Source organism: Erythrolamprus reginae, chromosome 8 (genome assembly GCF_031021105.1).
Source record: "Erythrolamprus reginae isolate rEryReg1 chromosome 8, rEryReg1.hap1, whole genome shotgun sequence".
In the NCBI taxonomy this organism is placed as follows: domain Eukaryota; kingdom Metazoa; phylum Chordata; class Lepidosauria; order Squamata; family Dipsadidae; genus Erythrolamprus; species Erythrolamprus reginae.
In genome coordinates, this window is record NC_091957.1 from 53,175,000 (window position 1) to 53,202,011 (window position 27,012).

Sequence of the window (27,012 nt, forward strand, 5' to 3'; positions counted from 1 at the left end):
TCGGGAATCATCATTTATTGCAATGGGATTTACTTTGGAGTAAACAGAGGTTCTCACACTTACAATTGGGGGAAAAAAAACCTGTGCAAAACCAAAATTCAAGCAGACCCACATCTGCAACCAAAATTACACAGTTATTCCTGAATCCTTAGGAAAACAATCGTTAAATAATTCAAACCTTGTAGAAGAGAGTCAGGTTAAGTCTATGGTAGCAAAAATAAAATTAAAAAAAAAAAAACTCAGGAAGAATCCGGTGGCCTCTATTTTGACCAGTAATTTTTTTTTTTAAATTAAAAATTCATCTGCTTTTGATAAAAGCTTGGGCCTTTTAGTAAAGGAATAAGTAGCAAAGGGGCTACTCGGTTCTTCCTGGTTTGTGAATATTTTAAGCTTCACATTAACTGGATTGGTTTTTATGCAACGGTTCTAAATAAAGTTTAAGTTAAATAATACCTCTCGACCGAGAGGACTCTGTGAAAAATAAAACTCGCGTCTGCTTCGTTCAATTCTATTACAATATATAGGCAGGCGTCTCTACTCAACAATGTAGGAACTTCGCTTGAAAGGCAGCTGCTGAAAAAAGGAACGTCGAAAAGAAAAATATATTTATATATTAGAATTTGGCAGAAAAAAGAGACTCAAAGGGAGACTCCCTGGGATTTCCAAGTAAACTTTGCTTGGCATTGCCCTGCTGGTATCTCCTGTCAAATACTTAGCACTGTTTCTGGGACCATTAGCACTGTTTCTGGGAAATTATTGCAGCTTAGAAAGAAGGGAATTATTAATTATTTCTTTCTTCAGAAGGTGGGAAGAACTTCAAGTCCTGAGAATTTAAGGCCTTCCGTAAAGTAAAGTTCATTTGTCTTCGGGCACAATCAGTTGTGTGTGAGAGAGAAGGCCTCGGATTGTGCAAGGGCATTTAACTCTCCACCCCCCACCCCGGTCACTTCTGAGTGAGGAAGAGGAAGGTTAAAATGTTCCTGATGCCTTTTAGACGGGCTTTCAACGAGGTCATCGCTAGGAAGGGAAGCTGAGCTTTGTTCTCCAGAGGAAGGACGGCCAACATCCACCAGCACCAGGCGGGACCATCGGGGTTCACCTGTTAAGGAAAAAGGCACACCTGTATTAAACCTGTAGGGCAGGGGTCCCCAAACCTTTTACACAGGGGGCCAGTTCATTGTCCCTCGGACTGTTGGAGGGCCGGACTATAAAAAAAAACTATGAACAAATTCCTATGGACACTGCACATACCTTGTTTTAAAGTAAAACAAAACAAAATGGGAACGTACTATTTAGAGGGAGAAGGTCTAAAATTCATTTATGTTTATGTTTTGTTTTTAATTTTCTTTTGTTAACATCTGATTGGCTATACAAGGTTTTCTTGGTTTATAGAAAAATGTATAAAGAAAGAAGGAAGCACTTTGGCATAATGGTTAATAAGTTAGAAATATAATTGGTGTTGCACTTTTTGAAGGAACATTAAGGAGGAAATTTAATTAAAAGAAAATGAATGTAACTGGATGACAAAATCAGAAAGAAAAAAGTTTTGCAACTTTTTTGATGATTGATATTAGTTACTAACAAAACACTGCATTTTATTCAGGAAAAATTAAATGGTACACTGTGTTGTTTGAATGTATGTTGAGAGAAATTTTTTTAAAAATTACCCACCCAGCCCAAAACAGTCCTTCCTTCCTCTGTCCCTCCATTCATTTCATTCTTCCTTCCTTGTTCCCTCCATTTCTCCTTCCTTCCTTCCCTTCTTCATTCCTCTCCACTTCTCCTTCCCTCCCTCTTTCCCTTTTCTTGCTTTCTCTCTCTTTTCCCTGTGCTTGTCACTCACCGGCGGGCCAGATTAATGGCCTCAGTGGGTCGCATGTGGCCCGCGGGCCGTAGTTTGGGGACCGCTGCTGTAGGGGATGACAGGTCTGAGCTGGAAGGAGGGGTCAAATGTGTCATCAGTAACGAGGCTTTGCATGCCTTCCTTATCCCTCGCTCATTTCCCTTAACTGTTAGTTGGCCAGATTCTTGTAGAGAGCTTAAGCTTGCGACACACCTTGATACCTCTTTCAACTGCCTGAATCTTCCTCTTACCCAGGCTTGTGGTATAAATAAATAAATACCCTATTGTCATTGTATGTATATACACGGTATACCCATGCAACGAAATTCGTATGACGCCAAAGACTCATCTCAACACACATAACAATCTGAAAGAACATGCTCGATCCACCACAATTTCCCACTGGAACCATCCAACATCCACACAGCAGACCAAGCAGTATTGTCCAGCTGTTCACTCTCCATGCTTGCTTGCTCGCCGTACCTGTGGGTCTGGTTCTTTGACAGGCATGGGGCCGAAATGACGGATAATACGCACTCTGAGTGCAGATTTCAGATTGTTGAACCAGGTGTGCGCCTGGTCATAGACGGCACTGTGGAGGATTGTCAAGTAGTCAGCAGCTGCTCCGTTGACCTAAAACGGTCACAGAACAGAGCAAGAGGTTAGAGGTTGAAGCGGGAAATATAGGAAGAAAAATGACACGATCATGACAACAACAACAAAAACAGAAAAATGGGTGGAATTTTATTAACTGGGTAGAAACTGAATATAAATGAATATTGATAGAAATTAAATTAGAATGAATAGATAAGAAGACTATGGCAGAATTAATGGGGGTAGACCCAGGTGACAAAATTAGATTGAAGGAGGCAGCATTAGACTAACAGTACATACCTAGAAACATAGAAGACTGACGACAGAAAAAGACCTCATGGTCCATCTAGTCTGCCCTTATACTATTTTCTGTATTTTATCTTACAATGGATATATGTTTATCCCAGGCATGTTTAAATTCAGTTACTGTGGATTTACCAACCACGTCTGCTGGAAGTTTGTTCCAAGGATCTACTACTCTTTCAGCGAAATAATATTTTCTCATGTTGCTTTTGATCTTTCCCCCAACTAACTTCAGATTGTGTCCCCTTGTTCTTGTGTTCACTTTCCTATTAAAAACACTTCCCTCCTGGACCTTATTTAACCCTTTAACATATTTAAATGTTTCAATCATGTCCCCCCTTTTCCTTCTGTCCTCCAGACTATACAGATTGAGTTCATTAAGTCTTTCCTGATACGTTTTATGCTTAAGACCTTCCACCATTCTTGTAGCCCGTCTTTGGACCCGTTCAATTTTGTCAGTATCTTTTTGTAGGTGAAGTCTCCACAACTGAACACAGTATTCCAAATGTGGTCTCACCAGCGCTCTATATAAGGGGATCACAATCTCCCTCTTCCTGCTTGTTATACCTCTAGCTATGTAGCCAAGCATCCTACTTGCTTTTACTACTGCCCGGCCACCTAGAACAAAGAGATACCGTATTTTTCAGAGTATAAGATGCAACTTTTTCCTCCCTAAAAGAGGCTGATAATTTGGGTGCGCCCTCCCCCTCCAGTCCTAACTAGTTGCTAATAATCTTCCCAGCTTTTACCTTGCAGGCTCTTTCATTGTTCCCCTCTGCAAAGAATGTTTTCCAAGCCCTAAGTCTTTGCAGGGTTTTTTTCATTGCTCTAATTTGCTCCGAATAAGTTTCTTTCCAGCCCTAACCAGGTGCTAACGATGTTCCCAGCTTTTACCAGCTTGCAAACTCTTTCACTGTTTCTCTCTGCAAAGAATTTTTTCCAAGCTTTGCAGGTTTTTTTTCATTGTTCTACTTGCTCCCAATATTTCTTTCCAGATGCTAATGATGTTCCCAACTCTTATCGGCTTGCAAGCTCTTTAATTGTTACTCTCTCCGAATAAAGTTTTTTTCAGCCCTAACCAGGGGATAAAATAATGTGCTGAAGGGGACCAGACTATGGACACTAACCAGATGAATACCTGGTAAGAAAATTCTTTTCCCTATTTTCCTCCCCAAAAACTAAGGTGCGTCCTTCTTCTTTCACAAAGTGAAACACACTTTGCTCTGGTTTAGTTTCAAAGCGAGGAAAAATCAGCCCACAAAGGTCGAAGTCAGCAAAGCAATCACGAAACACAACGATCAGATAATCCTCTACAATGGCCAAACCCACAGGCTGCTCTTTATAGCAGCCCCACCCAACCACAGGTGGCCTCATTTTCTTTGATAATAATCTCTCCGTTGTTGTTGCCTATGTATCGCTCTCCGCATGCATGGCTGTATCATTAACTCTTGTTCCGAATCCAAGGAGGACAGAGATAATTGATCTCCTTCTGAGCTGTCTGCCACACTCTCCTCCTCCCTGTCACTCATGTCTTCTTGGTCAGAGGAGCCTTCATCAGCAGATTCCACCGGGGGCAAAACAGGCCTGCAGCATGTGGATGTCTCCCCCACATCCACAGTCCTTGGGGCAGGAGCTGGGCCAGAGCTAGCCACAACACAAATGTATACACATGTACAAAAACACAGAGAAAGTTTATGTAAACAGTGACCTTGGCCCTCCCTTCCACCTTTGCAGCGCTGACCCACCTTCTTGTCTTCGATGTACTCAATGTCCGCTGTGTTGTAGCCGTCGCGTTTGCTGTGCTTAAGGACCTTAAACCGCCTCTTGCCAATGCTGTCCATCACCGAGCGCCCATCGGGGAGGATTTGAATGTTCCTTATCTGCAGGACGCAGCCGAAATCTGCAAACCTGTTTTCCAGAAAGCCGGAAGGCAAAGAGAAGTGGGATGAATCCAGGAATCTTGGAAGCTCACGTGAAGCCACAGATCTCGCCGCCACGGGATTCAAGGGCTGGCTAAACAAAAGCGGCAACTAGCTGGGTCAGTTAGGTGTGAGCTCTTCGACAACCTGTGGGTATGAGATGGATGGGAGGAGGACGGTGGGATCCATGGGGCGCTCGGAGCTTGGTTGTTTTCCCGAAGACATTTTATGGACAAACTAAGTAACATCATCAGTGTGAGAAGGGAGTGGAGTTTGCAGAGTAGTAGTAGTTAAATAATTAAATCTCTACCTGGAGAAACCAGGAGACGGTGAGTTTTAGTTCTGCCCCAGGCATGAAAGGAGGTTGGGTGACTTTGGGCCAATCACCAGGAGATTGTGAATTCTAGTCCCACCTCAGCTAACTTTGAGCCAATCACCAGGAGACCCTGAATTCTCGTCCCATCTCATCTGACTGACTTTGGGCCAATCACCAGGAGACCTTGAATTCTCGTCCCACCTCATCTAGCTGACCTTGGGCCAATCACCAGGAGACCCTGAATTCTCGTCCCACCTCATCTGGCTGACCTTGGGCCAATCACCAGGAGACCCTGAATTCTAGTCCCACCTCATCTAACTGACCTTGGGCCAATCACCAGGAGACCCTGAATTAATGTCCCACCTCATCTGACTGACCTTGGGCCAATCACCAGGAGACCCTGAATTCTCGTCCCACCTCATCTGGCTGACCTTGGGCCAATCACCAGGAGACCCTGAATTAATGTCCCACCTCATCTGGCTGACCTTGGGCCAATCACCAGGAGACCCTGAATTCTCGTCCCACCTCATCTGACTGCCTTGGGCCAATCACCAGGAGACCCTGAATTCTCGTCCCACCTCATCTAACTGACCTTGGGCCAATCACCAGGAGATCCTGAATTAATGTCCCACCTCATCTGGCTGACCTTGGGCCATCATCAGGAGACCCTGAATTAATGTCCCACCTCATCTAACTGACCTTGGGCCAATCACCAGGAGACCCTGAATTAATGTCCCACCTCATCTGGCTGACCTTGGGCCAATCACCAGGAGACCCTGAATTCTCGTCCCATCTCATCTGACTGACTTTGAGCCAATCAACAGGAGACCCTGAATTAATGTCCCACCTCATCTGGCTGACCTTGGGCCAATCACCAGGAGACCCTGAATTAATGTCCCACCTCATCTGACTGACCTTGGGCCAATCACCAGGAGACCCTGAATTAATGTCCCACCTCATCTGGCTGACCTTGGGCCAATCACCAGGAGACCCTGAATTAATGTCCCACCTCATCTAACTGACCTTGGGTCAATCACCAGGAGACCCTGAATTAATGTCCCACCTCATCTGACTGACCTTGGGCCAATCACCAGGAGACCCTGAATTAATGCCCCACCTCATCTGGCTGACCTTGGGCCAATCACCAGGAGACCCTGAATTCTCGTCCCACCTCATCTGGCTGACCTTGGGCCAATCACCAGGAGACCCTGAAATCTAGTCCCACCTCATCTGACTGACCTTGGGCCAATCACCAGGAGACCCTGAATTAATGTCCCACCTCATCTGGCTGACCTTGAGCCAATCACCAGGAGACCCTGAATTCTAGTCCCACCTCAGCTGGCTGACCTTGGGCCAATTACCAGGAGACTGTGAATTCTAGTCCCACCTCATCTGGCTGACCTTGGGCCAATTACCAGGAGACCCTGAATTCTAGTCTCACCTCATCTGACTGACCTTGGGCCAATCACCAGGAGACCCTGAATTCTAGTCCCACCTCATCTGACTGACCTTGGGCCAATCACCAGGAGGCCCTGAATTATCATCCCACCTCATCTGACTGACCTTGGGCCAATCACCAGGAGACCCTGAATTATCGTCCCACCTCATCTGACTGACCTTGGGCCAATCACCAGGAGACTGTGAATTCTAGTCCCACCTCAGCTGGATAACTTTGGGCCAATCACCAGGAGACCCTGAATTCTAGTCCCACCTCAGCTGCATAACTTTGGGCCAATCACCAGAAGACCGTGAATTCTAGTCCCACCTCAGCTGTGCATGGCCTCAGTTCTGATGTCCATCATCTGCTACTTACCCTTTGACGGGATCTTTAATGCACATGCCAAACTGCCTGGTTCCTGACTCCATACATCTCCGGACCATCAGGCGATAGCAGGGCTCAAAAATGTGCAGAGGGCAAGGAACGGTGGGGTAGGCCATCGTGCAGACGAAGATGGGGACGTTCTTATTCAAGCTGCAGTGAGAAATTTTGTATGAAGTACTTTTAAAAAAAAAAAAAAAGACAAGAAGAGAAAAAATAACTTTTGCAGATTGAATATTTTTGCAGTTTTGTCAAACTTTTCCGTAAGTAGATTTTCCCCCTAAACACACACACACTTCAAATTACACAGTACAGTATTACATTTCCTCTAGATTTGTTTTATAGAATAGAATTTATTTATTTATTTATTTTTGTTTGTTTGTTTATTTATTCAATTTTTATGCCGCCCTTCTCCTTAGACTCAGGGCGGCTTACAACATGTTAGCAATAGCACTTTTTTAACAGAGCCAGCCTATTGCCCCCACAATCCGGGTCCTCATTTTACCCCCCTCGGAAGGATGGAAGGCTGAGTCAACCTTGAGCCGGTGATGAGATTTGAACCGCTGACCTTCAGATCTACAGTCAGCTTCAGTGGCCTGCAGTACAGCACTCTACCTCCTGCGCCAGCGCCGGCTGTATTGTTATTGAAGAATGTATTGTTATTGGCAGTTCTGTGTTAGCAAAAACTTCAGAAGAGAAGGATTTAGGGGTAGTGATTTCTGACAGTCTCAAAATGGGTGAACAGTGCAGTCAGGTGGTAGGGAAAGCAAGTAGGATGCTTGGCTGCATAGCTAGAGGTATAACAAGCAGGAAGAGGGAGATTGTGATCCTGCTATATAGAGCGCTGGTGAGACCACATTTGGAATACTGTGTTCAGTTCTGGAGACCTCACCTACAAAAAGATATTGACAAAATTGAACGGGTCCAAAGATGATCTACAAAAATGGTGGAAGGTCTTAAGCATAAATCGTATCAGGAAAGACTTCATGAACTCAATCTGTATAGTCTGGAGGACAGAAGGAAAAGGGGGGACATGATCAAAACATTTAAATATGTCAAAGGGTTAATTAAGGTCCAGGAGGGCAGTGGTTTTAATAGGAAAGTGAACACAAGAACAAGGGGACACAATCTGAAGTTAGTTGGGGGAAAGATCAAAAGCAACGTGAGAAAATATTATTTTACTGAAAGAGTAGTAGATCCTTGGGACAAAATTCCAGCAGCCGTGGTAGATAAATCCACAGTAACTGAATTTAAACATGCCTGGGATAAACATATATCCATCCTAAGATAAAATACAGGAAATAGTATAAGGGCAGACTAGATGGACCATGAGATATTTTTCTGCCGTCAGTCTTCTATGTTTCTAGAATAGAATTCTTTATTGGCCAAGTATGGACACACAAGGAATTTGTCTTGGTGCATATGCTCTCAGTGTACATAAAATAAAATATAGATTTGTCAAGAAACGTGTGGTATAACACTAACATGATTGTCATAGGAGTCAAATAAGCAATGAAGAAACACTCAATATTAATAAAAATCTTAGGATACAAGGAATGTTACTTCAACCAGTGTACTTCAGTGTATTTCAGCCTTTGCCATTTTAACATGTCTGGACTTCAACACCCAGAATTCCCCAGACACAGCCTACCAAGCGTGGGAAATACTGTTCTGGATTTTGAAATTTTTTTTTAGTATCCTGGAGAATTAAAGTCCTTCTGCAGTCACAAAATGATGTCAATTCAAGTTGAGCTGCCAAATACGAGGGTCGCCCAGAAAGCAATGCAACACATGTTTTTTCTCAGCCTACAGTAGTAGTAGTAGTAGTAATAATAATAATAATAATAATAATAATAATAATAATAATAATAATTTATTAGATTTGTATGCCGCCCCTCTCCGAAGACTCGGGGTGGCTCACAACAACGATAAAAACAATATTATAATGGTACAAATCTAATATTAAAAAACTGAAAACCCTATCATAATTAAAAACCAAGCAGCACATACATACCAAACATAAATTATAAGGAGCCGGGGGGAAAGATGTCTCAAATCCCCCATGCCTGGCGGTATAGGTGGGTCTTAAGTAGTTTACGGAAGACAAGGAGGGTGGGAGCAGTTCTAATCTCCGGGGGGAGTTGATTCCAGAGGGCCGGGGCCGCCACAGAGAAGGCTCTTCCCCTGGGGCCCGCCAGACGACATTGTTTAGTCGACGGGACCCGGAGAAGGCCAACTCTGTGGGACCTTATCAGTCGCTGGGATTCGTGCGGTAGCAGGTGGTTCTGGAGGTACTCTGCTCCAATGCCATGTAGGGCTTTAAAGGTCATGACCAACACTTTGAATTGTGACCGGAAACTGATCGGTAGCCAATGCAGTGTTGTAGATACGTGGGCGAATCTGGGAAGCCCCACGATGGCTCTCGCGGCCGCTTTCTGCACGATCTGGAGTTTCCGAACACTTTTCAAAGGTAGCCCCATGTAGAGAGCCTTGCAGTAAAGGAACCTCGAGGTAATGGTGCGAATGCGAAACTTCAGATATACATTATTTGAATTGTCAGGAGCGCGTGTGTAAATTTTGCATTCAGATAGCGTAGCTGGTGTTTCGAAATGGCGTCTGTAAGTGATGGACGTTACAAGCAGCGTGTCGCCATTGAATTTCTCACTGTGGAGAAAGAAACTGTTGGGAACATTCACCAACGTTTGTGTACAGTTTATGGGTGTCAACAAACTCAAACTCAACCCAGACGAGACGGAGTGGCTGTGGGTCTTGCCTCCCAAGGACAATCCCATCTGTCCGTCCATTACCCTGGGGGGAGAATCACTGACCCCCTCAGAGAGGGTTCGCAACTTGGGAGTCCTCCTTGACCCACAGCTCACATTAGAGAAACATCTTTCAGCTGTGGCGAGGGGGACGTTTGCCCAGGTTTGCCTGGTGCACCAGTTGCAGCCCTATTTGGACCGGGACTCACTGCTCACAGTCACTCATGCCCTCATCACCTCGAGGTTCGACTACTGTAACGCTCTCTACATGGGGCTACCTTTGAAAGGTGTTCGGAAACTTCAGATCGTGCCGAATGCAGCTGTGAGAGCAATTATGGGCCTTTCCAAATATGCCCATGTTACACCAACACTCCGCAGTCTGCATTGGTTGCCGATCAGTTTCCGGTCACAATTCAAAGTGTTGGTTATGACCTATAAAGCCCTTCATGGCACCGGACCAGATTATCTCAGGGACCGCCTTCTGCCGCATGAATCCCAGCAACCAGTTAGTGGGTCTTCTCCGGGTCCCGTCAAATAAACAATGCCGCTTGGCGGGATCCAGGGGAAGAGCCTTCTCTGTGGCGGCCCCGGCCCTCTGGAACCAACTCCCCCCAGAGATTAGAATTGCCCCCACCCTCCTTGCCTTTCGTAAGCTGCTTAAAACCCACCTCTGCCGCCAGGCATGGGGGAACTAAGATACACTTTCCCCCTAGGCCTTTACAATTTTATACATGGTATGTCTGTATGTATGTTTGGTTTTTTTATTATAATGGGTTTTAAATTGTTTTTAGTATTGGATTATTGTTATACGCTGTCTTATTATTGCTGTTAGCCGCCCCGAGTCTCCGTAGAGGGGCAGCATACAAATCCAATAAATGAATGAATGAATGAATGAATAAATAAATAAATCTGCAGTCGACAGAAGTACGGTTAGTCGCGGGAGACATTTTGAGGATGGCAAAGTGCAGAAATGGCTTCGTAATCAGAACAAGGAGTGGAACCGACATGTGGTGCATTACTTTCTGGGCGACCCTGGTATGTATGACCATGCAGGACATGGAAAACTGCGATGACCTACTTGGAAAATTCAGCCATCTCTTCTTCGAAAAGCATTTTTCTTTCGGCGAGTTCTTTCGGAAGGTACTTGGCGATCAAGTCCTCCATCAACACCGTCTTGCACAGCTTCCTTATGGCCAGGCACTGGATTGGGGAAAAGAGACTGTTCAGAAAAACAAGGTGGCGTCAACTGTACCTCAAGAGGAATGATTAAAGCAGGAGCCACCACATAAAAGGCCCTTTTTTTGGTGGTCCCATCCTTCTTCACTTGCACAAGCTAATGCAGGGGGGCCCAAACTTGGAAACTTTTAAGACTTTGTGGACTTCAACTCCCAGAATTCTCCAGCCATGCTTTTACGAGAAGAATCCTCCAATAGAATATTTCATGCCACTGGAGTTGAAATTGTGGGCTTAGACAACTTAGATATACGAAGAGCAGTTGCAGGAACTGAGCAAGGCCAGTCTGGTGAAGAGAAGGACCAGAGGAGACGTGATAACAGTGTTCCAATAATTAACAATAATAATAATTTAATAATTTATTAGATTTGTATGCTGCCCCTCTCCGAATTGAGGGGGTCGGGCTGTTTTCCAAGGCACTAGAAGGCCAGACAAGGAACAATGGATAGAAGCTGACCAGAGACTGAACCTAGAAGTAAGGAGGAACTTTCTGACGGTGAGAGTGGTCAACCAGTGGAACAGAAGTTGCCTGTGAGATCTCCAACACTTGAGGACTTTCAAAGGGAGAGTGGACTGTCATTTGTCCAAAATGGTGTAGCTGGAGCAGAGGGTTGGACTAGATGACCTGCAAGGTCCCTTACAAATCTAATAATTATCTAAACTAATCTAGAACTAGGCCGCCTTAGGTCTGAGCTAAGTGTAACACGTAAAACTATTTGCTACTTTTGTCAATGACTACTTCAGCTTCAACCACAACAACACACGAGCACACAATAGATACAAATGCAAGATAAACCGCTCCAAACTCGATTGCAGAAAATACGACTTCGGCAACAGAGTGGTCAATGGCCTTGGATGGACTACCTGACTCTGTGGTTTCTTCCTCAACCCCCCAAAATGGTAACCGCTTAGACTGTCTACCGTCGACCTCACCCCATTCCTAAGAGGTCTGAAAGGGGTGTGCATAAGGGCACCAATGTGCCTGTCCCAAGGTTGCCATATACAGTGGTACCTCTACCTAAAAATGCCTCTACTTAAGAACTTTTGTAGATAAGAAGTAAGATTTTTTTGCCTCTTCTTAAGAACCATTTTCTACCTAAGAACCCGAGCTCAGAAAAATTTCCCAGGAAATTTGAGAGCAGCATGAAGGCCCGGCCAGTTTCCTGCCATTCCCCCTGGGTTTCTCTCTCTGGTGCAGTGTATGGGAGGCAGCCTTGCACCTGGTGTATGGGAGGTGCGTGCTTCTCCTTGCCGCCTCAAAGCCCCTCTTTTTTAAAAAAAAGTCTTAAAGTTTGGGACTTTTTTGATTCCCCTCACCTTACCTTCTTCCTTAGGCAGTGACTGTCCTCCTCCTCTTCTTCCTCCTCTTCCTCCTCCTCCCACCCAAATTCCGAGCTTTTATTTCTTTCCTAATGGGTTTGCATGCATTATTTGCTTTTACAATTATTCCTACGGGAAAAATGGCTTCTACTTACAAACTTTTCTACTTAAGAACCTGGTCACAGAACTAATTAAGTTCTTAAGTAGAGGTACCACTGCACTCAAAACCGTCTCATGTATGCATATTTGATACTTTTACCGTAATCTTATATATGCTTGACAAAAATAAATAAAATAAATAACACGTTGCCAGGTTTGTAGACCTCTGGGTTAATGGCTTCCAAACTCTACGTGCTGCTGTGAGTTTAGCCGTGCTAATTTACCTCCAAGAGGTCTTCTTTGCACAAGGGGCAGGCTGTGTTGTGGTCCAGGCATCGTTGAAGGCACCTCAGGCAAAAGGTATGTCCACACCGAGTGGTGACAGGTTCATAGAAGAGCCTGGGAGGAAAAAGAGAAACCTCAGAAGAAGAAATCGCAACAGCTTCCATGGTCCAGGTTTTTGATTTACAACCTTATAAGGAAACTCAAAGGTCTGAAGACACAAAAGCCTGAGCTCAGGCCAACAAGCAATGTGGCAGATGAGCTTGGCCAATCCAGCTTGGTCTTTTCCGGGGTCGGTTAAATCCACTCTCCGCGTTTTCCAGGATTCCCTCTCCATAGGGCCTATACTGACTTTTAAATCTGAGCAACTTGATTTGCTCAGGGGGCTGGACTAAAACAGTGTTTCCCAATCTTGGCAACTTGAAGAGATCTGGACTTCAACTCCCAGAATTCCCCAGCAAGCGAATGCTGGCTGGGGAATTCTGGGAGTTGAAGTCCAGATCTCTTCAAGTTGCCAAGGTTGGGAAACACTGGACTAGAAGACCTCCAAGGTCCCTTTCATCTCTGTTCTTCTGTTATTCATTGCAGAAAAAATACACCTAAAATGATGCAACCACAACTTTTGGAGCGTGGTCTCTCTTAGAACTGGACTAATGCTTTGGAACTGGCCTGGCCATAGCAAACCCCCCCCCCCCCCCCACACCAGATACCTCATGCACAGGGAACACTCCATGTCGGATGGATCCACACAATTGAAGCTGATGCCATTTTCAGTACTGGGTTCTTCTTGCTTGTTGCTTTCTTCTACCAGGAAGGAGTGAAAGAGAAGGAAGAGGGGAGGAGAGAGGAAGAGAGGGAGAGAGAGAGGAGATAAGAGGGAGAGAGAGAGGGAAAAGAAAGTGAGAGAGAGGAGATAGAGAAGGAGAGAGAAGAGAGACAGGGGGAGAGAGAGGGAGAGAGATAGGGAAAAGGTGAGAGATAGGAGATAAGAGAGGAGAGAGGAGAGAGAAGAGAGACAGCGGGGGAGAGAGAAGAGAGAAGAGGGAGGGGAAAGGAGAAGAGAGAGAAGAGAGAGAGAGAGAAGATAAGAAAAGGAGGGGAAAGAAAAGAGAGAGAGGAGATAAGAGAGGGAGAGGAGAAAAGAGAGAGAAAGAAAGAGAGGAGAGAGAGAAGAATAGTAGAGGGAGAGGAGCAAGAGAGAAAGGAGATAAGAGAGAGAGAGAGAGAGACCAGTGCAATTGTTAGGAAAAAATATATATGCAAACTTCACTCCCCCCACCCCCATCGCGATGTCTAAACTGCAAATGTGCAACCATCCTAACACACATTTGGTGCTTTCAGAGAACTGGAGCAGCTTCTTGGATGAGAAGCGAAACGTTTTCAAGGAAAAAACAACAACAACCCAAAAAGTCCAAAAAACCCACCTTTGGGACAACAGTGATACGAACATTGGAGAACATCCATAGATTTCCAGGCCCAGTTTACACCTGATGATTTGACCCTTGCCAAAGAGCTTGGACTGTTTAACCCAACTTACCCATTTTCACTATTTTGGGGGGCAGATCTGAGCCCGCAGCCCCTTCCGCACGGCGTTTGTTGTTTTGGGGGGTCCGTTTCTCAGCGAGGGTCTTCACGGGTGGGGGGGCACCTCCAGGCTTTTCATCCAGGCTTTCTTCCTGGCTAGGGAGGGGATTTCCTGAGTTGTTAGGGTTGATCACATTCTGGTCTTCACAGTTTTCCTGGTCTTTGTCAACCTGAACCAAAAGAGAGGAGGGATCGTCCGGGATCTGTTTTGGAGACTTCCCTGGTCCATCTTAGTCTGCCCTTATGCTATTTCCTGTATTTTATCTTAGGGTGGATCTATCTTTATCCCAGGCATGTTTAAATTCAGTTACTGTGGATTTACCAACCACGTCTGCTGGAAGTTTGTTCCAGGCATCTACTACTCCTTCAGTAAAATAATATTTTGTCCCGTTGCTTCTTTTTTTTTTAAAAAAAAAAGGTTTATTTAGTTTTTCAAATAGAAACATAGAAACATAGAAGGGATAAACATATATCCATTGTAAGATAAAATACAGGAAATAGTATAAGGGCAGACTAGATGGACCATGAGGTCTTTTTCTGCCGTCAGACTTCTATGTTTCTATAATATATTGTATAATAATACGAGGCAACTTTTTTGGAGTTTAAAACTCACCTTCACCGAATAAGGCTGGAGTTCACAGGTTTTTTTGGCATTCTGCAACGCCTCCTCGTACCATTTCAAAGTATAACTGATTTGTGACCGGTTGCGATGCAGCAAAGGATCAGAAGGAACTGTAAAACAGTGGAAAACATTGTCTTAAATTGTTTGGTAATGCTATTTGCACTCAGGGCTATTTCTACGTTTTGGGCATTTCCTTAAAAGAAATATTCCTTAAAAATATTTCCTTCTACGAGACCGCCTTCTGCTGCACGAATCCCAGTGACCGGTTAGGTCCCACAGAGTGGGCCTTCTCCGGGTCCCGACAACAGAACAATGTCGCTTGGCGGGGCCCAGGGGAAAAGCCTTCTCTGTGGCGGCCCCGGCCCTCTGGAACCAACTCCCCCCGGAGATTAGAATTGCCCCCACCCTCCTTGCCTTTCGTAAGCTCCTTAAAACCCACCTCTGCCGTCAGGCATGGGGGAATTGAGACATTCTTTCCCCCTAGGCCTTTACAATTTATGCATGGTATGTTTGTTTTGTATGGATGTTTAGTTTTATAATAAGGGTTTTTAAGTTGTTTTTAGTATTGGATTTACATGATGTTTTTTATTACTGTTGTTAGCCACCCCGAGTCTATGGAGAGGGGCGGCATACAAATCCAATAAATAAATAAATAAATAAATAAATTTCCCTAAGGGAAATATTCAGAGGGGGGGGGGGGGAAATCTTTTCCTGAAGATTAAAAATGAATGTTTCTATGATTGGTTTAATAGAAGAAACGAAATTATAAATTGAAATATAATAATAATAATACTTTCATTCCTTTTTTTGATATAACAAATTTAAAAAAAAGATCTATGTATAGTAATTTTTCAGGAAGATTTGTATGAATTTAAAGAAATTAAATACGAATTTACGAAGGCGGTTAAGAAAATAAAAATAATGAAAAATACATGGACAACCAAAAAGAAAAAAATAGTGGATACCGATGAGGACATACTTCACCAGAAAATAATTTGAAAATATAAGATGACTTATAACTTTCCCTCTTACAAGGGAATTTAAATTTAATATATAATATGTTTATTGTTATTGTTATTATTGTTAAGTGTATTTAAATAAGTAAATAACTATATTGCTAGGACTATCATCTTTTTTGTTATTGTTGTTGTTTGTTGGTATGTTTTAGTTTTTTGTTTCTGTTTCAATTTATGAATTATCTTATATTTTTGTAAATTTGTATATATGTGTTTTTTTAAAATTAATAAAAATTTATTTAAAAAAAATAAAAAAAATAAAAAAAGAAAAGAAAATGAAAAACTTTTTTTTTTATAAATGAACCGGAGAAGTTCTTTATTCTCTCTCTCTCCACTCCACCCTGCTGTTTCTCTTCGGCACTGCTGTCCTCAGCCATCCCATTTCTCTTATATAAGCACTTTGAAGGTTGCATAAATGTGTGAAATGCCAAAGCAAAAACAGCACCATAACAATCCCGGAAGCCAGAAGAGGAAAGGAGGAAGAGAGACAAAAAAGGAAAGCAATATTGCAATTACTATACCAAAAGAGGGTGGGAAAACATCGTAAAACTCTTTGTTGTACAACCTAAGTTTCACACACACATAAAAAAAAGCCAAGGGAGACAGCTGTCCGAATTTTCACACTGTCCGAATTTTCACACACTGTCCAATTTTTTTGGGTTCGCTTTCCAAGTACCAGGAGAATTCAAAATCGGACGTTTGCTGGAAAGCACCCCTAAAAAAAGACGTCCTCTGATTTTTACAACTTTCCTGCCATCATTAAAAGACCCCCCTGCCCAAAATTCGGCTGGGAGCGTCCGGAGGGAGTGGCGGACAGAGAAAGTCATCGCTGACCGTTTCTGCAATGGTAGCCATCTTAGATTGCGGCAGTAAAACTGAGTTTGATGGCAGATGCTCAAAGCCAGGCGGCTTTTGGTCACAAGTGAGAAATCTCACAGTGGAGGGGTGTGTGTTTAAAAACCTGTGCCGAGACCCCTCCCGATTCGATTGATGGTCCATCGCGGGTCAATTTCTGGCCAGAGAAGATGGGACTGAAAGACAGCAATGCGGCGTGGCAAGCTCCAATAATAATAATTCTCTTTTTAAAGTACCTTTAAAGGTTTGTGTTGTCTGGATAAATTCCTCCTCACCCCACCCCCTGGCAGGAATATGATCTCACTAGCTACACTTTGGAAATGAAATGGCACCAAGCAGGGATGTCCTTTATCTCCAAAATTATTTGTAATATCAATAGAGATCTTAGCTAATAAGATAAGACAAGATAACACTTGGGAAGGATATAGAATAGGGGAATTAGAAATGAAAATAAATTTATTTGCAGACGATGCAATTATATTGACCCAGACCCCGATGGAGATGATTAAAGGTATAATAAACATTTTACAAGAGTTTAAACAGGAATTGGGACTGTCGGTTAATATGGAAAAATCAGAGATTATGTGTTTAAATATAGGTCCGAGAGAACAGATAGAAATCAGGCAAGAATCAGGGTTGAAATTAGGACTTAAAAAGTAAAATACTTGGGAATTTGGTTATTGAAAAACCCAGTGAAAATTGAAGAGATGAATTATAGATTAATATGGAGGAAAATGTTGAAACAGATGAGGAGCTGGAAAGAGAAAAAGCTAAGGAGACTCTCTAAAACCCTCTGCCGTTTTTTTTTTTGCAACCTAGCCGAGTGCAAACACTTTTGCTGCTAAGTGAGAAATGAGTGAAATGACTCCTGCCCCATTGCGTAAATGAGCCACAGGATCATTCCACAAATCTGGACTTGGCTTGTTAGAAAGGCGTAAAAGGGGATCCCAGAACACACACACACATCCAGGGGGAAATTGCAACCGTCATAAATTGTGAGTCGGTTGCCAAGCCTCCAAATCTAAACCATGCAACCGTACGGATGTTGCCATGGTCGTAAGTGTGAAAAATCGTTGTAAGTCATGGTTGGTTTTTTTTTCCAGTGCTGTTGTAACTTCGGTAACTACGTCAAAAGCGATTGTGGCATTTAACACCACAATCTGGTGCAACCAATCTTATAAACCCTCCTTTTATCCGTTCATCCAATAGACAATAAACCCAACAAAGGGAATATTTGCAGGTTGAAAAGAGGGGTCCCAGGTTCTTTCTGAGCTTGGTGAGATTTTTTGGGGGGGTGTTTGGGTAATAAAATGTCGGCAAGACAATTTTTAGAGGTTTGAGTAATAAAATGTCTGCAAGACGGAAATGGATAGGTTAATATTAAAGATAAAGGATGAAGAAGATACAGAATATTTTTTAAACATGGGATTTGTTGCATCCATGGTTAGATATTAAGAGGTAGAAATAAGAAGCTGGATGAACACCACTATGTGCAAGTAAATAATATTATTGCATGAGTAAATGGACTCAGATGATACACTGTTTACTAAGCACTTATGTATGTTAAAGATAAAGGATAAAGAAGATACAAAATATTTTTTTAACATGGGATTTGTTGCAGCCATGGTTAGATATTAAGAGGTAGAAATACGAAGCTGGGTGAATACCACGATGTGCAACATTATTATAATTGTTATTATGTATGAGTAAATGGACTCAGGCGATACACACTTACTTATGTACATTAAAAGAAAAAACGTATCAATAATATGTTAAAAGTCTGCAAAAAAACCCCTCAGAGAGTAAACAAAGATTTACGATCGTAAACCCTGATTGCAGGACAGTTGAAAGGAAGGGAGGGAGGGCAGGTTAGGGGAATTTGTTGGCTGGTGAAAATGAACCACTTGGAGAAAAAAAAACCCCAGCTCAGCTTGTCCACCAAAGGAGACCTTGGAGGAGGAATCAACAATAGGTTGTAAGACATGGAGCAGGGTGACCTGCTGTTGATTTTTGCCATTTCTCGGCCTTTTCTTCTCCCCCCCATCCCTAGTTATACAACTGTTAAAAGTGGGAGAGAGAGAGACACTGGTCCAAGCTAGCTTATGCAACCAACTGTCCTTCTGACCTATTTTCGGTTCTGATTTCAAGAGAGCAGGCTGCCATTTCAACTCTGTGCAAAAAAACCCACCCCAAAACAAAAAAACTCCAGCCCATTTCACAGATGTGGGGATTTAGTAGCAATGTTTAGCCTCCTTTGGCCGGTGGCCCCAAACTACACACACAAAACCCCCCGATGCATTGATTTGCTCACACCTACAAGTATGCTGCTCGGAATCTCAGTTTATCGGGGAAGAGAAAGGTCACTCAATTTGAACCCAGGATCGTCCGACATTTATCACTGGTGCTCTGTTCCAAAGGTCAGGGCGAGACGTCAGAAACAAGCTACAATCTCCTTCAAAAGAGGCTTTCCTACAAAGTTCAGGCACCCCCCACCAAGAAATCACCACTAAAACACCTTGACGCTGTTTCTGAGTGGTCTAACACAGTGGTCCCCAACGTTTTTTCCACCAGGGACCAGTTTCAGCAAGACAATTTTTCTATGGCCCGGTGGGGGCGGAAAGGGGTGTGGTTGGGGGCGGGATTAAGCATGGGGGTGCTGGTCCTCCCCACCCCTCTTTCCCGCCATCGCCCTGTGGCCGGCAGAACCTGCCTCCCAAGCCCTCTTGCCCAGCGGGAGCTAAGCGCTGGAGACAGGGGGTCAGGCTGGCCCTCCTGCCTCCCCCCAGCCAAAAATGCAAAAGTGCCCCGCGGCAGAAGCCAAAAGAGGCTTGAGCCTCTCGGTCCTTCCCGCCCCTCTGTCCCGTCCATCGTCCTGTGGCCGGCAGAACTGCCTCCCGAGGCCTCTTGCCCGGCGGGAGACGAAGCGCTGGAGGGAGGGGGTGGCGGTATGAGGGCCGGCAGCTGCTGACTCCACAGACCGGTGCAACATGCCCCGCGGCCCGGTACTGGTCCGCGGCCCGGTGGTTGGGGACCCCTGGTCTAACACATGGCAACTCCAAATCTCAACTAGCAAATGCTCTGTCCTACACATTGGGAAGAAGAATCTGAACTCCAAATACGAACTGAATAATCAAATTATCACAGATAATCCCCACTCGGTTAAAGACCTTGGTATACTAATAACAAAAGATTTAAGTGCCAAAGCCCACTGCAACAATATAGCCAAGAAGGCTTCAAGAGTTGTAAACCTAATCCTACGTAGCTTCTGCTCTGGCAATCTCACACTTACAAAGCTTTCACCAGACCCATCCTCGAATTCAGCTCATCTGTTTGGAACCCATATCGCATGTCAGACATTAACACCCTTGAAAATGTCCAAAGATACTTCACCAGAAGAGCCCTTCACTCCTCCACTCGAAATAGAATACCCTACGAGACTAGACTTTCAATCCTGGGTCTTGAAAGTTTAGAACTAAGACGCCTTAAACAAGATCTAAGTATTGCCCACAAGATCATATGCTGCAACGTCCTGCCTGTCGACGACTACTTCAGCTTCAACCGCAACAACACAAGAGCACGCAACAGATTCAAACTTAATATTAACCGCTCCAAACTTGACTGTAAAAAATATGACTTCAGTAACCGAGTCGTCAAAGTGTGGAACTCATTACCGGACTCCATAGTGTCATCCCAAAACCCCCAACACTTTATCCTTAGATTATCTACGGTTGACCTATCCAGATTCCTAAGAGGTCAGTAAGGGGCGAGTGCACTAGAGTGCCTTCCATCCCCGTCCTATTGCTCTCCTATATCTCCTATACCTTTCTTCTATTCCTATATCTCTTCTTCTATTCTTTCATTGATATGTTCTATTACTGTATCTTCTTTTCTATTATTTTTTAGATATATTTTACTATGAGTATCTCCTCTATAACCTTCATCATGTATTTTACTATGTGTGTGTATATATATACAGTATATATTTTCGTAGATTACGTAGATATATATATACCCACTAAATCCCTCATTGTGTATTGGACAAAATAAAATAAATTAAATAAATTAAATAAAAGTTGGGAAAACATATTCTCACATTTGGGTACTCAGGACTGTCTGAGTTCGGGTATTTGAAACAATGATTCAATGACTTTTTTCCCCTTTTTGGGGGGGATGGTATATTCTGCATTAGTTCAACTCTTTTAAGCCTTGAATGAAGGCCTCCGAGCAAACCTGGGCTAATTTGAACTATGGTTTTTAACTTTATTCTGTGTCATTGTCCCTGAAGGATATATAGCGCCTTCTGTTTGAACAGGGGGTCGAGCTAGATGACCTCCAAGGTCCCTTTCAACTTTGTTCCTCTGTTAATAATAATTATCTTGCTATTGTCTTGAGCTCAAGGCAAAAAATATGAATTAAAGAAGGAAGAGAAGTCAAAAGATGTTTGAAGAATGCTTGTTAACCTCAATCAAGAGCCGCAGATGAAAGCTAGGTAAATAGGAAAGATCTGAGGAAGCGGGTTTTTCAAAGGACCAAGTTGGACCATCCTGGCTTAACCAAGTCTTGATAGTTAATCAAACCTCTGTGTAGATAATGGTTGATTTGTTGGCCTGTTTTCTTGGGGATAAATATTGCAATTGCTGCATTCATAATAAATAACTTTTAGGCTTTTACACTTATTAGGAGTTAGCACACATTATCAGTTTAGGAGAAAACTTGTATCAACTTCTGGAGAAGTTAATACCTTCACACGTTTGCTGAGCTAGGTTTCAGCCAAGCCTGTTGTATATCCCATCTTAACTACGTTACTTAGGGTTCTCCTGGGTCATCCAAACTCACAATGTTGGGCTAAAGGAATAAGCCACAATCATGATGGCTTGCCAATACAGGCCAGAGTTGATACGGAGGAGAATGGTTGTTTGAATATGTTACTTCCCTGCAGAGCGCAGGAAGGGTCCAGGCAGTTAAAAAGAATAAAATTCACATGCAAGTGGTACTTTTGAATGAAAGACAAAAATAACACTTGCAATAAATTGAATCCGGAGGAAATAAAGGAAAAAAGGTAAGGAAGGAGAAATTATCTGAGTAATGGAATCATTCAATGGAAGGTAGCCAACTAAAAAAAAAAAGAATTAGGGAAGGATGCTTTATTGGCGCCTATCAGGAGAGACAGTGTTACCCTCCCATCAGTTCTTAAAACTACATTTTTCTCCCCATTCTTACAAAAATGAAAGTTAATAAAAGTTTACAAACAGGAAGCAGCAAGCTACCCCTTCTCTTTAAAAAAACAAACCCCAATTGAGCAAACCAGGTGGATTCCATCATGTAAAAACTAGGTTCAAAGCTGCAGCTGTCGCTCCAGGAAGCCCACCCCCCTCCTTCACCTGTTGAATTTCTGCCTGCTGGCAAAGAGCAAGAAACCAGGGAGAGCTGTAAAAATTGCAGCAGGCCCTTTTCTCCCTAACTCACAGGAGGGTTGGGCTAGAAGACCTCCAAGGTCCCCTCCATATTTTATTCTGTCTTCAAAGTCACCAGGTACAGAACAAGGGGAGAAGTTAACTTAGATTTGTTGAATGTCCCTCACCCACTCTCCCAGTCACTCCCACAACACACACGTGGTTGTCTGAATGAATGGAAAGGTCTCCTACCACCTGAGCAAAGGTTGGACTAGTCTAGAAGACCTCCAAGGGTCTCCTTCCAAAATTTCACTCTGCCTTCAAACAAGGAAGAAAGTCAACAAGGGGGGGAAAGTTAGCAAGGGTTTGTTGAACGCTTCCCTCCTCCATCCACCCTTTGTCTGGAATGGTAGAGGGTCTCCTGCCTAAGCGGGGTCAGACTAGAGGACCTCCAAGGCCCCTTCCAACTTGGTTATTCTGCATTTAAACAAGGAAAAAATGTCACAGGGTTAAAAATAAAACAGGGGGCCAAGTTAACCCAGGTGTGGAAGGCTTCCGCCCACCTACCCACCCTGTTCTGCCAGGGTGTTTCAACCGCCCATAATTACAGGGTAATTAGTCCAGGAGGACACACACCACAAGATAAAAGGAAAACCCAAAAGTTTTTATAAACAGAAAAACAGAAACAGCTCCCTTTTTAAATGTCAAAGGGATTTTCTGGTACACACAAGGCACAGGTTAAATGCAGTCCAATTGCTCACCCAATAACTGGGAAATTGAGCCCAATTCTAAAGTCCAGAGAGTCCCCACACAATCTTGAACAGCACAAAAACCACGATATTGACCAAACAATGAATCAGATAAACTGCCATGAGGCTAAAACATGAGGCTGCACTTTTATCTGTAGCACTAATTACAGCAGCCCCACCCAACCACAGGTGGCCTCATTTTCTCTTGTAATAATCCTTCAGTTGTTGTCTCCTATGCATCACTGTACGCATTTGTGGATGTGTCATTCTTGTTCAGAATCCAGGGATGATACAGATGATTGATCTCCTCCTGGGCTGTCTGCCAAACTCCCCTCTTCCATGTCACTCACGCTTCCTTGGTCAGAGGAGGCTTCGTCGGCAGATTCCATCGGGGGCGAAACTGGCCTGCGGCATGTGGATGTTTCCCCCACATCCACCTGCACATTCCTTGGAGCAGGAGCTGGGCCAGAGCTAAACACAACACACCCATTGTCTGAAACGGGAGGGGTTCTTCTGCTTGAGCATGGGTCAGACTAGACAACCTCCAAGGCCCCTTTCCAACGGTACCAATCTAGATCCTGCCCAGGAGATACGAATGGCTTTTATTTTCTTTCTTTTTCTACCGGCTTTTAACTGTTGTTTTATACTGTTTTTTAGATATATGCGGATAAATTAGATAAACTAAATTAGGACGTTTATATTGTTTGGTTTTTAAAAAATATGTTGTACGCCGCACCAAGTCCTCAGAGAAGGGCGGCATATAAATCCAATAAAATAAAATAAAAAATAAAATATACTGCTCCAAAAAAAAAAGAAAAAAGGGAGCACTCAAATAACACATCCCAGATCTGAATGAATGAAATATTCCCATTGAATATTTCATTTGCACAACTATTCCATTTGCCCAACAGCATGTGAAATGGTCAATCAGCGTTACTTCCTATGTGGACAGTTTGATTTCACAGAAGTTTGATTTACTTGGAGTTATATTGTGTTGTTTAACAGTTCCCTTTATTTTTTTGACCAGTGTAAATAAAGTAAATAAATAAAATAATAAAATAAAATATATACTGTAATATAATATAAAATAAGATAAAAAATAAAAGACATACATACATAAATAAGTTAGCTCCGGGGTAGGCAAAGTTGGCTCTTCTATGAAATGTGGACTTCAACTCCCAGAATTCCTGAGCGGGCATGAGTGGCTCAGGAACTCCGGGAGTTGAAGTCCAGGAGTCATAAAAGTGCCAACTTTGCCTACCCTGGAGCTAGATAAACAAACAAACGAGGAAGGGGGTCAGACTAGACGACCTCCAGGGCCCCTTTTCAACTTCAATATTCTGCAGGAACATTGCGGGGTTAAAAGAATGCGGGGACAAGTTAACCCCGGTGTGGTGAAGGGTTATCCCCCAACCAACCCAACCATGCACCTGGGAGTTCATCCCCACCTGCTCCAAATGCCCCCTTTCCCCTCCGCTTGCGGCAGACTGACACACCGGCGACCCGAGTCATGTGTGAACACCCCGCTTTATCCCAGACCTGCGTCATGTCTGAACGCCCCACTTTCCCCCAGACCCGCGTCAAGTGTGAACGCCCCACTTCCCCCCCAGACCCGCGTCACATCTGAACTCCACACTTTTCCCCAGACCGGCGTCAGGTGTGAACGCCTCACTTTTCCCCAGACCCGCGTCACGTGTGACCCCCCCACTTTATCCCAGACCTGCGCCATGTGTGAACGCCGCACTTTCCCCCAGACCCGCGTCACGTCTGAACTCCCCACTGTTCCCTAGACCCGCGTCACGTGTGAGCGCTCCACTTTATCCCCAGACCCGCGTCACTTTTGCTCCCCCCCGCACTTTCTCCAGCCAAAGCGTGACTCACCCAGGCGGAGGGCTCGGTCGTACTTCTCCAGCGCCTCCCGCAGCCGCCCCTCCTTGCAGAGCGCGTTCCCTTCCTGGCGGAGCCGCGCCGCCCGCACCTGCTCGGGGAAGCCCTTGTCCAACAGGTGGCCGAGCACCACGTTGGGCCGGAGCGGCGACTGGGCGAAGCGGGCGCCGGGGCAGAGGCTGCAGACGGCTCGCGGGGGCGGCTTGGGCGTGGCCGGGGTGGCCCCGCGCCGTCGCAGCGCCCGAGCCCCCCGCCGCCTCAGGGCGCACTCCCGGCAGAAGGTGTGGCCGCACAGGAGCGAGACGGGCTCGCAGAGGAAGCCGCCGCACCGGCCGCAGCCCCAGACGCCCCACGGGCTCCGCTCGCCCGACGCCCCGACCCGACGCCCGGCTCGCAGGCGCCGCTTCAAGCGCTCCACCAACACGCGCAGCGCCGGCAAGCGGGGCAGCATCGCCTCAGCGGCAGCAGCAGCAGGACGAGGCGGCGGCGGCGGCGGAGATCCCGGCTCGGCACCGGCGCCGCTACGGCCAGCAGCGGCGGCAGCAGCCCGGGAGCTCCGGCGAAGCGGCTGGCCCCGCCGGGTGAAGAACTGCGGGAGCCGCCCGTCGGGGTTCCCCAGACGACGGCTGCGCGGCGTCGCTGTTGCGGTGCCTCGTCCCATCTCGTCGGAGTTCTCTCACGCCCCCCTCTGCGGCGCCCACCCCGCGCGGCCAGGCTTATATAAAGCAGGTCGGCCGCTGATTGGCTGGCCGGTTCCGGACGGCGCCCTTTGATTGGACGGGGCGCCCCCGACGCCGACGGGGCTGGTTACAAAACCGGACGCGTTTTATAACAGGCGTCTTTTGTGGCAAAGCGGGGCGGCGGCGGGACGGAGGGAGGCTTTTTTTGGTGTGTGTGTTTGTGTGTGTCTCCGTTGATGAGGAAGATTTAATTGTCGTTCATAAGTGCACCAGCGTGCCGGCCATCCCCTGTCCTAATGCCTTTTATGTTTTTACTAGCTTCATGAATGTGAAGTCTTCGGAGAGGGGCGGCATACAAATCTAATAAATTAATTATTATTATTATTATTCCCAATGATTATTCTATATTATTCCTAATGTTTTTCTATTGATGTATATTACAATGATTACAGTACTCCTTTTCTATCCCACTAACTTTTCTTCTATTCCCTCATTGATATATAGCTCATCTGTTTGGAATCTATATCGCATCTCAGACATCAACACCCTTGAAAATGTCCAAAGATACTTCACCAGAAGAGCCCTTCATTCCTCCACTTGAAACAGAATCCCCTACGAGACTAGACTTTCAATCCTGGACCTAGAAAGTTTAGAACTAAGACGCCTTAAACAAGATCTAAGTATTGCTCACAAGATCATATGCTGCAACGTCCTGCCTGTCGGCGACTACTTCAGCTTCAACCACAACAACACAAGAGCACACAACAGATTTAAACTTAATATTAACCGCTCCAAACTTGACTGTAAAAAAATATGACTTCAGTAACCGAGTTGTCGAAGCGTGGAACTCAATAGTGTCATCCCCAAACCCCCAACACTTTACCCTTAGATTATCCACGGTTGACCTCTCCAGATTCCTAAGAGGTCAGTAAGGGGCGAGTACAAGTGCACTAGAGTGCCTTCCGTCCCCTGTCCTATTGCTCTCCTATATCTCCTATACCTTTCTTCTATTCCTATATCTCTTCTTCTATTCTTTCATTGATATGTTCTATTACTATATCTTCTTTTCTATTCTTTCTTAGATATATTTTACTATGAGTATCTCCTCTATAACCATCATGTATTTTACGATGTATATCTATATATACAGTATATATACCCACTAAAACCCTCATTGTGTATTGGACAAAATAAATAAATAAAAATAAATAAATAAATATCCCTATCCCCTTATTTTCTCTTCTATTCTTTCCTTTCATTTTACTGACCTTGGAAGGAAACCCCTGGCAGTGAGCAGAATTAGCCTGCAATACTGCATTCTAACCACTGCGCCACCACGTCCCTTCCTTCTTTCCTTGCCACTTAGCACTAACGGACATATGCCGCTTAACAAGCCCTAAGTGGTTTAGAGTCAGCTTATGGCCCCAACAATTTTCCCCACGTTGGAAGGACGGAAGGCTGAGTCCAACTTTGAGCCAGGTGAGATCTGAACAGCCAAATTGCAGTCAGTTGGCAGTCAGCAGAAGTAACCTGCAGTACCACACTCTAACCACTGTGCCGCCGCGGCTCATTCAACATGAATTGGTGTTCACAGGATGAGCTGTTAGTCTGATGCCTTGACCACTAGACCAAACTGCCTCCTTGCTATTTTGCAGAGTTGGGGAGGGGGACGATGACTATCTACCCCTCTAAAGAGACTAAGATCCATTTTGGCGCACACAGATCTGACACTGAAA

General features: G+C 44.6%; 1 protein-coding gene across 2 annotated transcripts; it reads right to left on the bottom strand.

Moving 5' to 3' along the window:
* On the bottom strand, nt 1–25,276 carry LONRF3 (LON peptidase N-terminal domain and ring finger 3). Of its 2 annotated transcripts, none has more exons than XM_070759929.1 (10): nt 24,591–25,276; nt 14,688–14,806; nt 14,028–14,244; nt 13,201–13,291; nt 12,493–12,607; nt 10,635–10,756; nt 6,789–6,947; nt 4,486–4,648; nt 2,327–2,476; nt 1–1,099 (listed from the first exon to the last, which is right to left on the bottom strand). In XM_070759929.1, the coding sequence occupies exons 1-10, from the start codon at nt 25,255–25,257 to the stop codon at nt 944–946; spliced, it is 1,959 nt and encodes a 652-aa protein (XP_070616030.1). In that variant the 5' UTR covers nt 25,258–25,276; the 3' UTR covers nt 1–943. The 2 variants fall into 2 exon arrangements, with proteins under 2 accessions (XP_070616030.1, XP_070616028.1); XM_070759927.1 differs by having other exon boundaries at nt 13,201–13,294.
* Nucleotides 25,277–27,012: the final 1,736 nt, after the last annotated feature.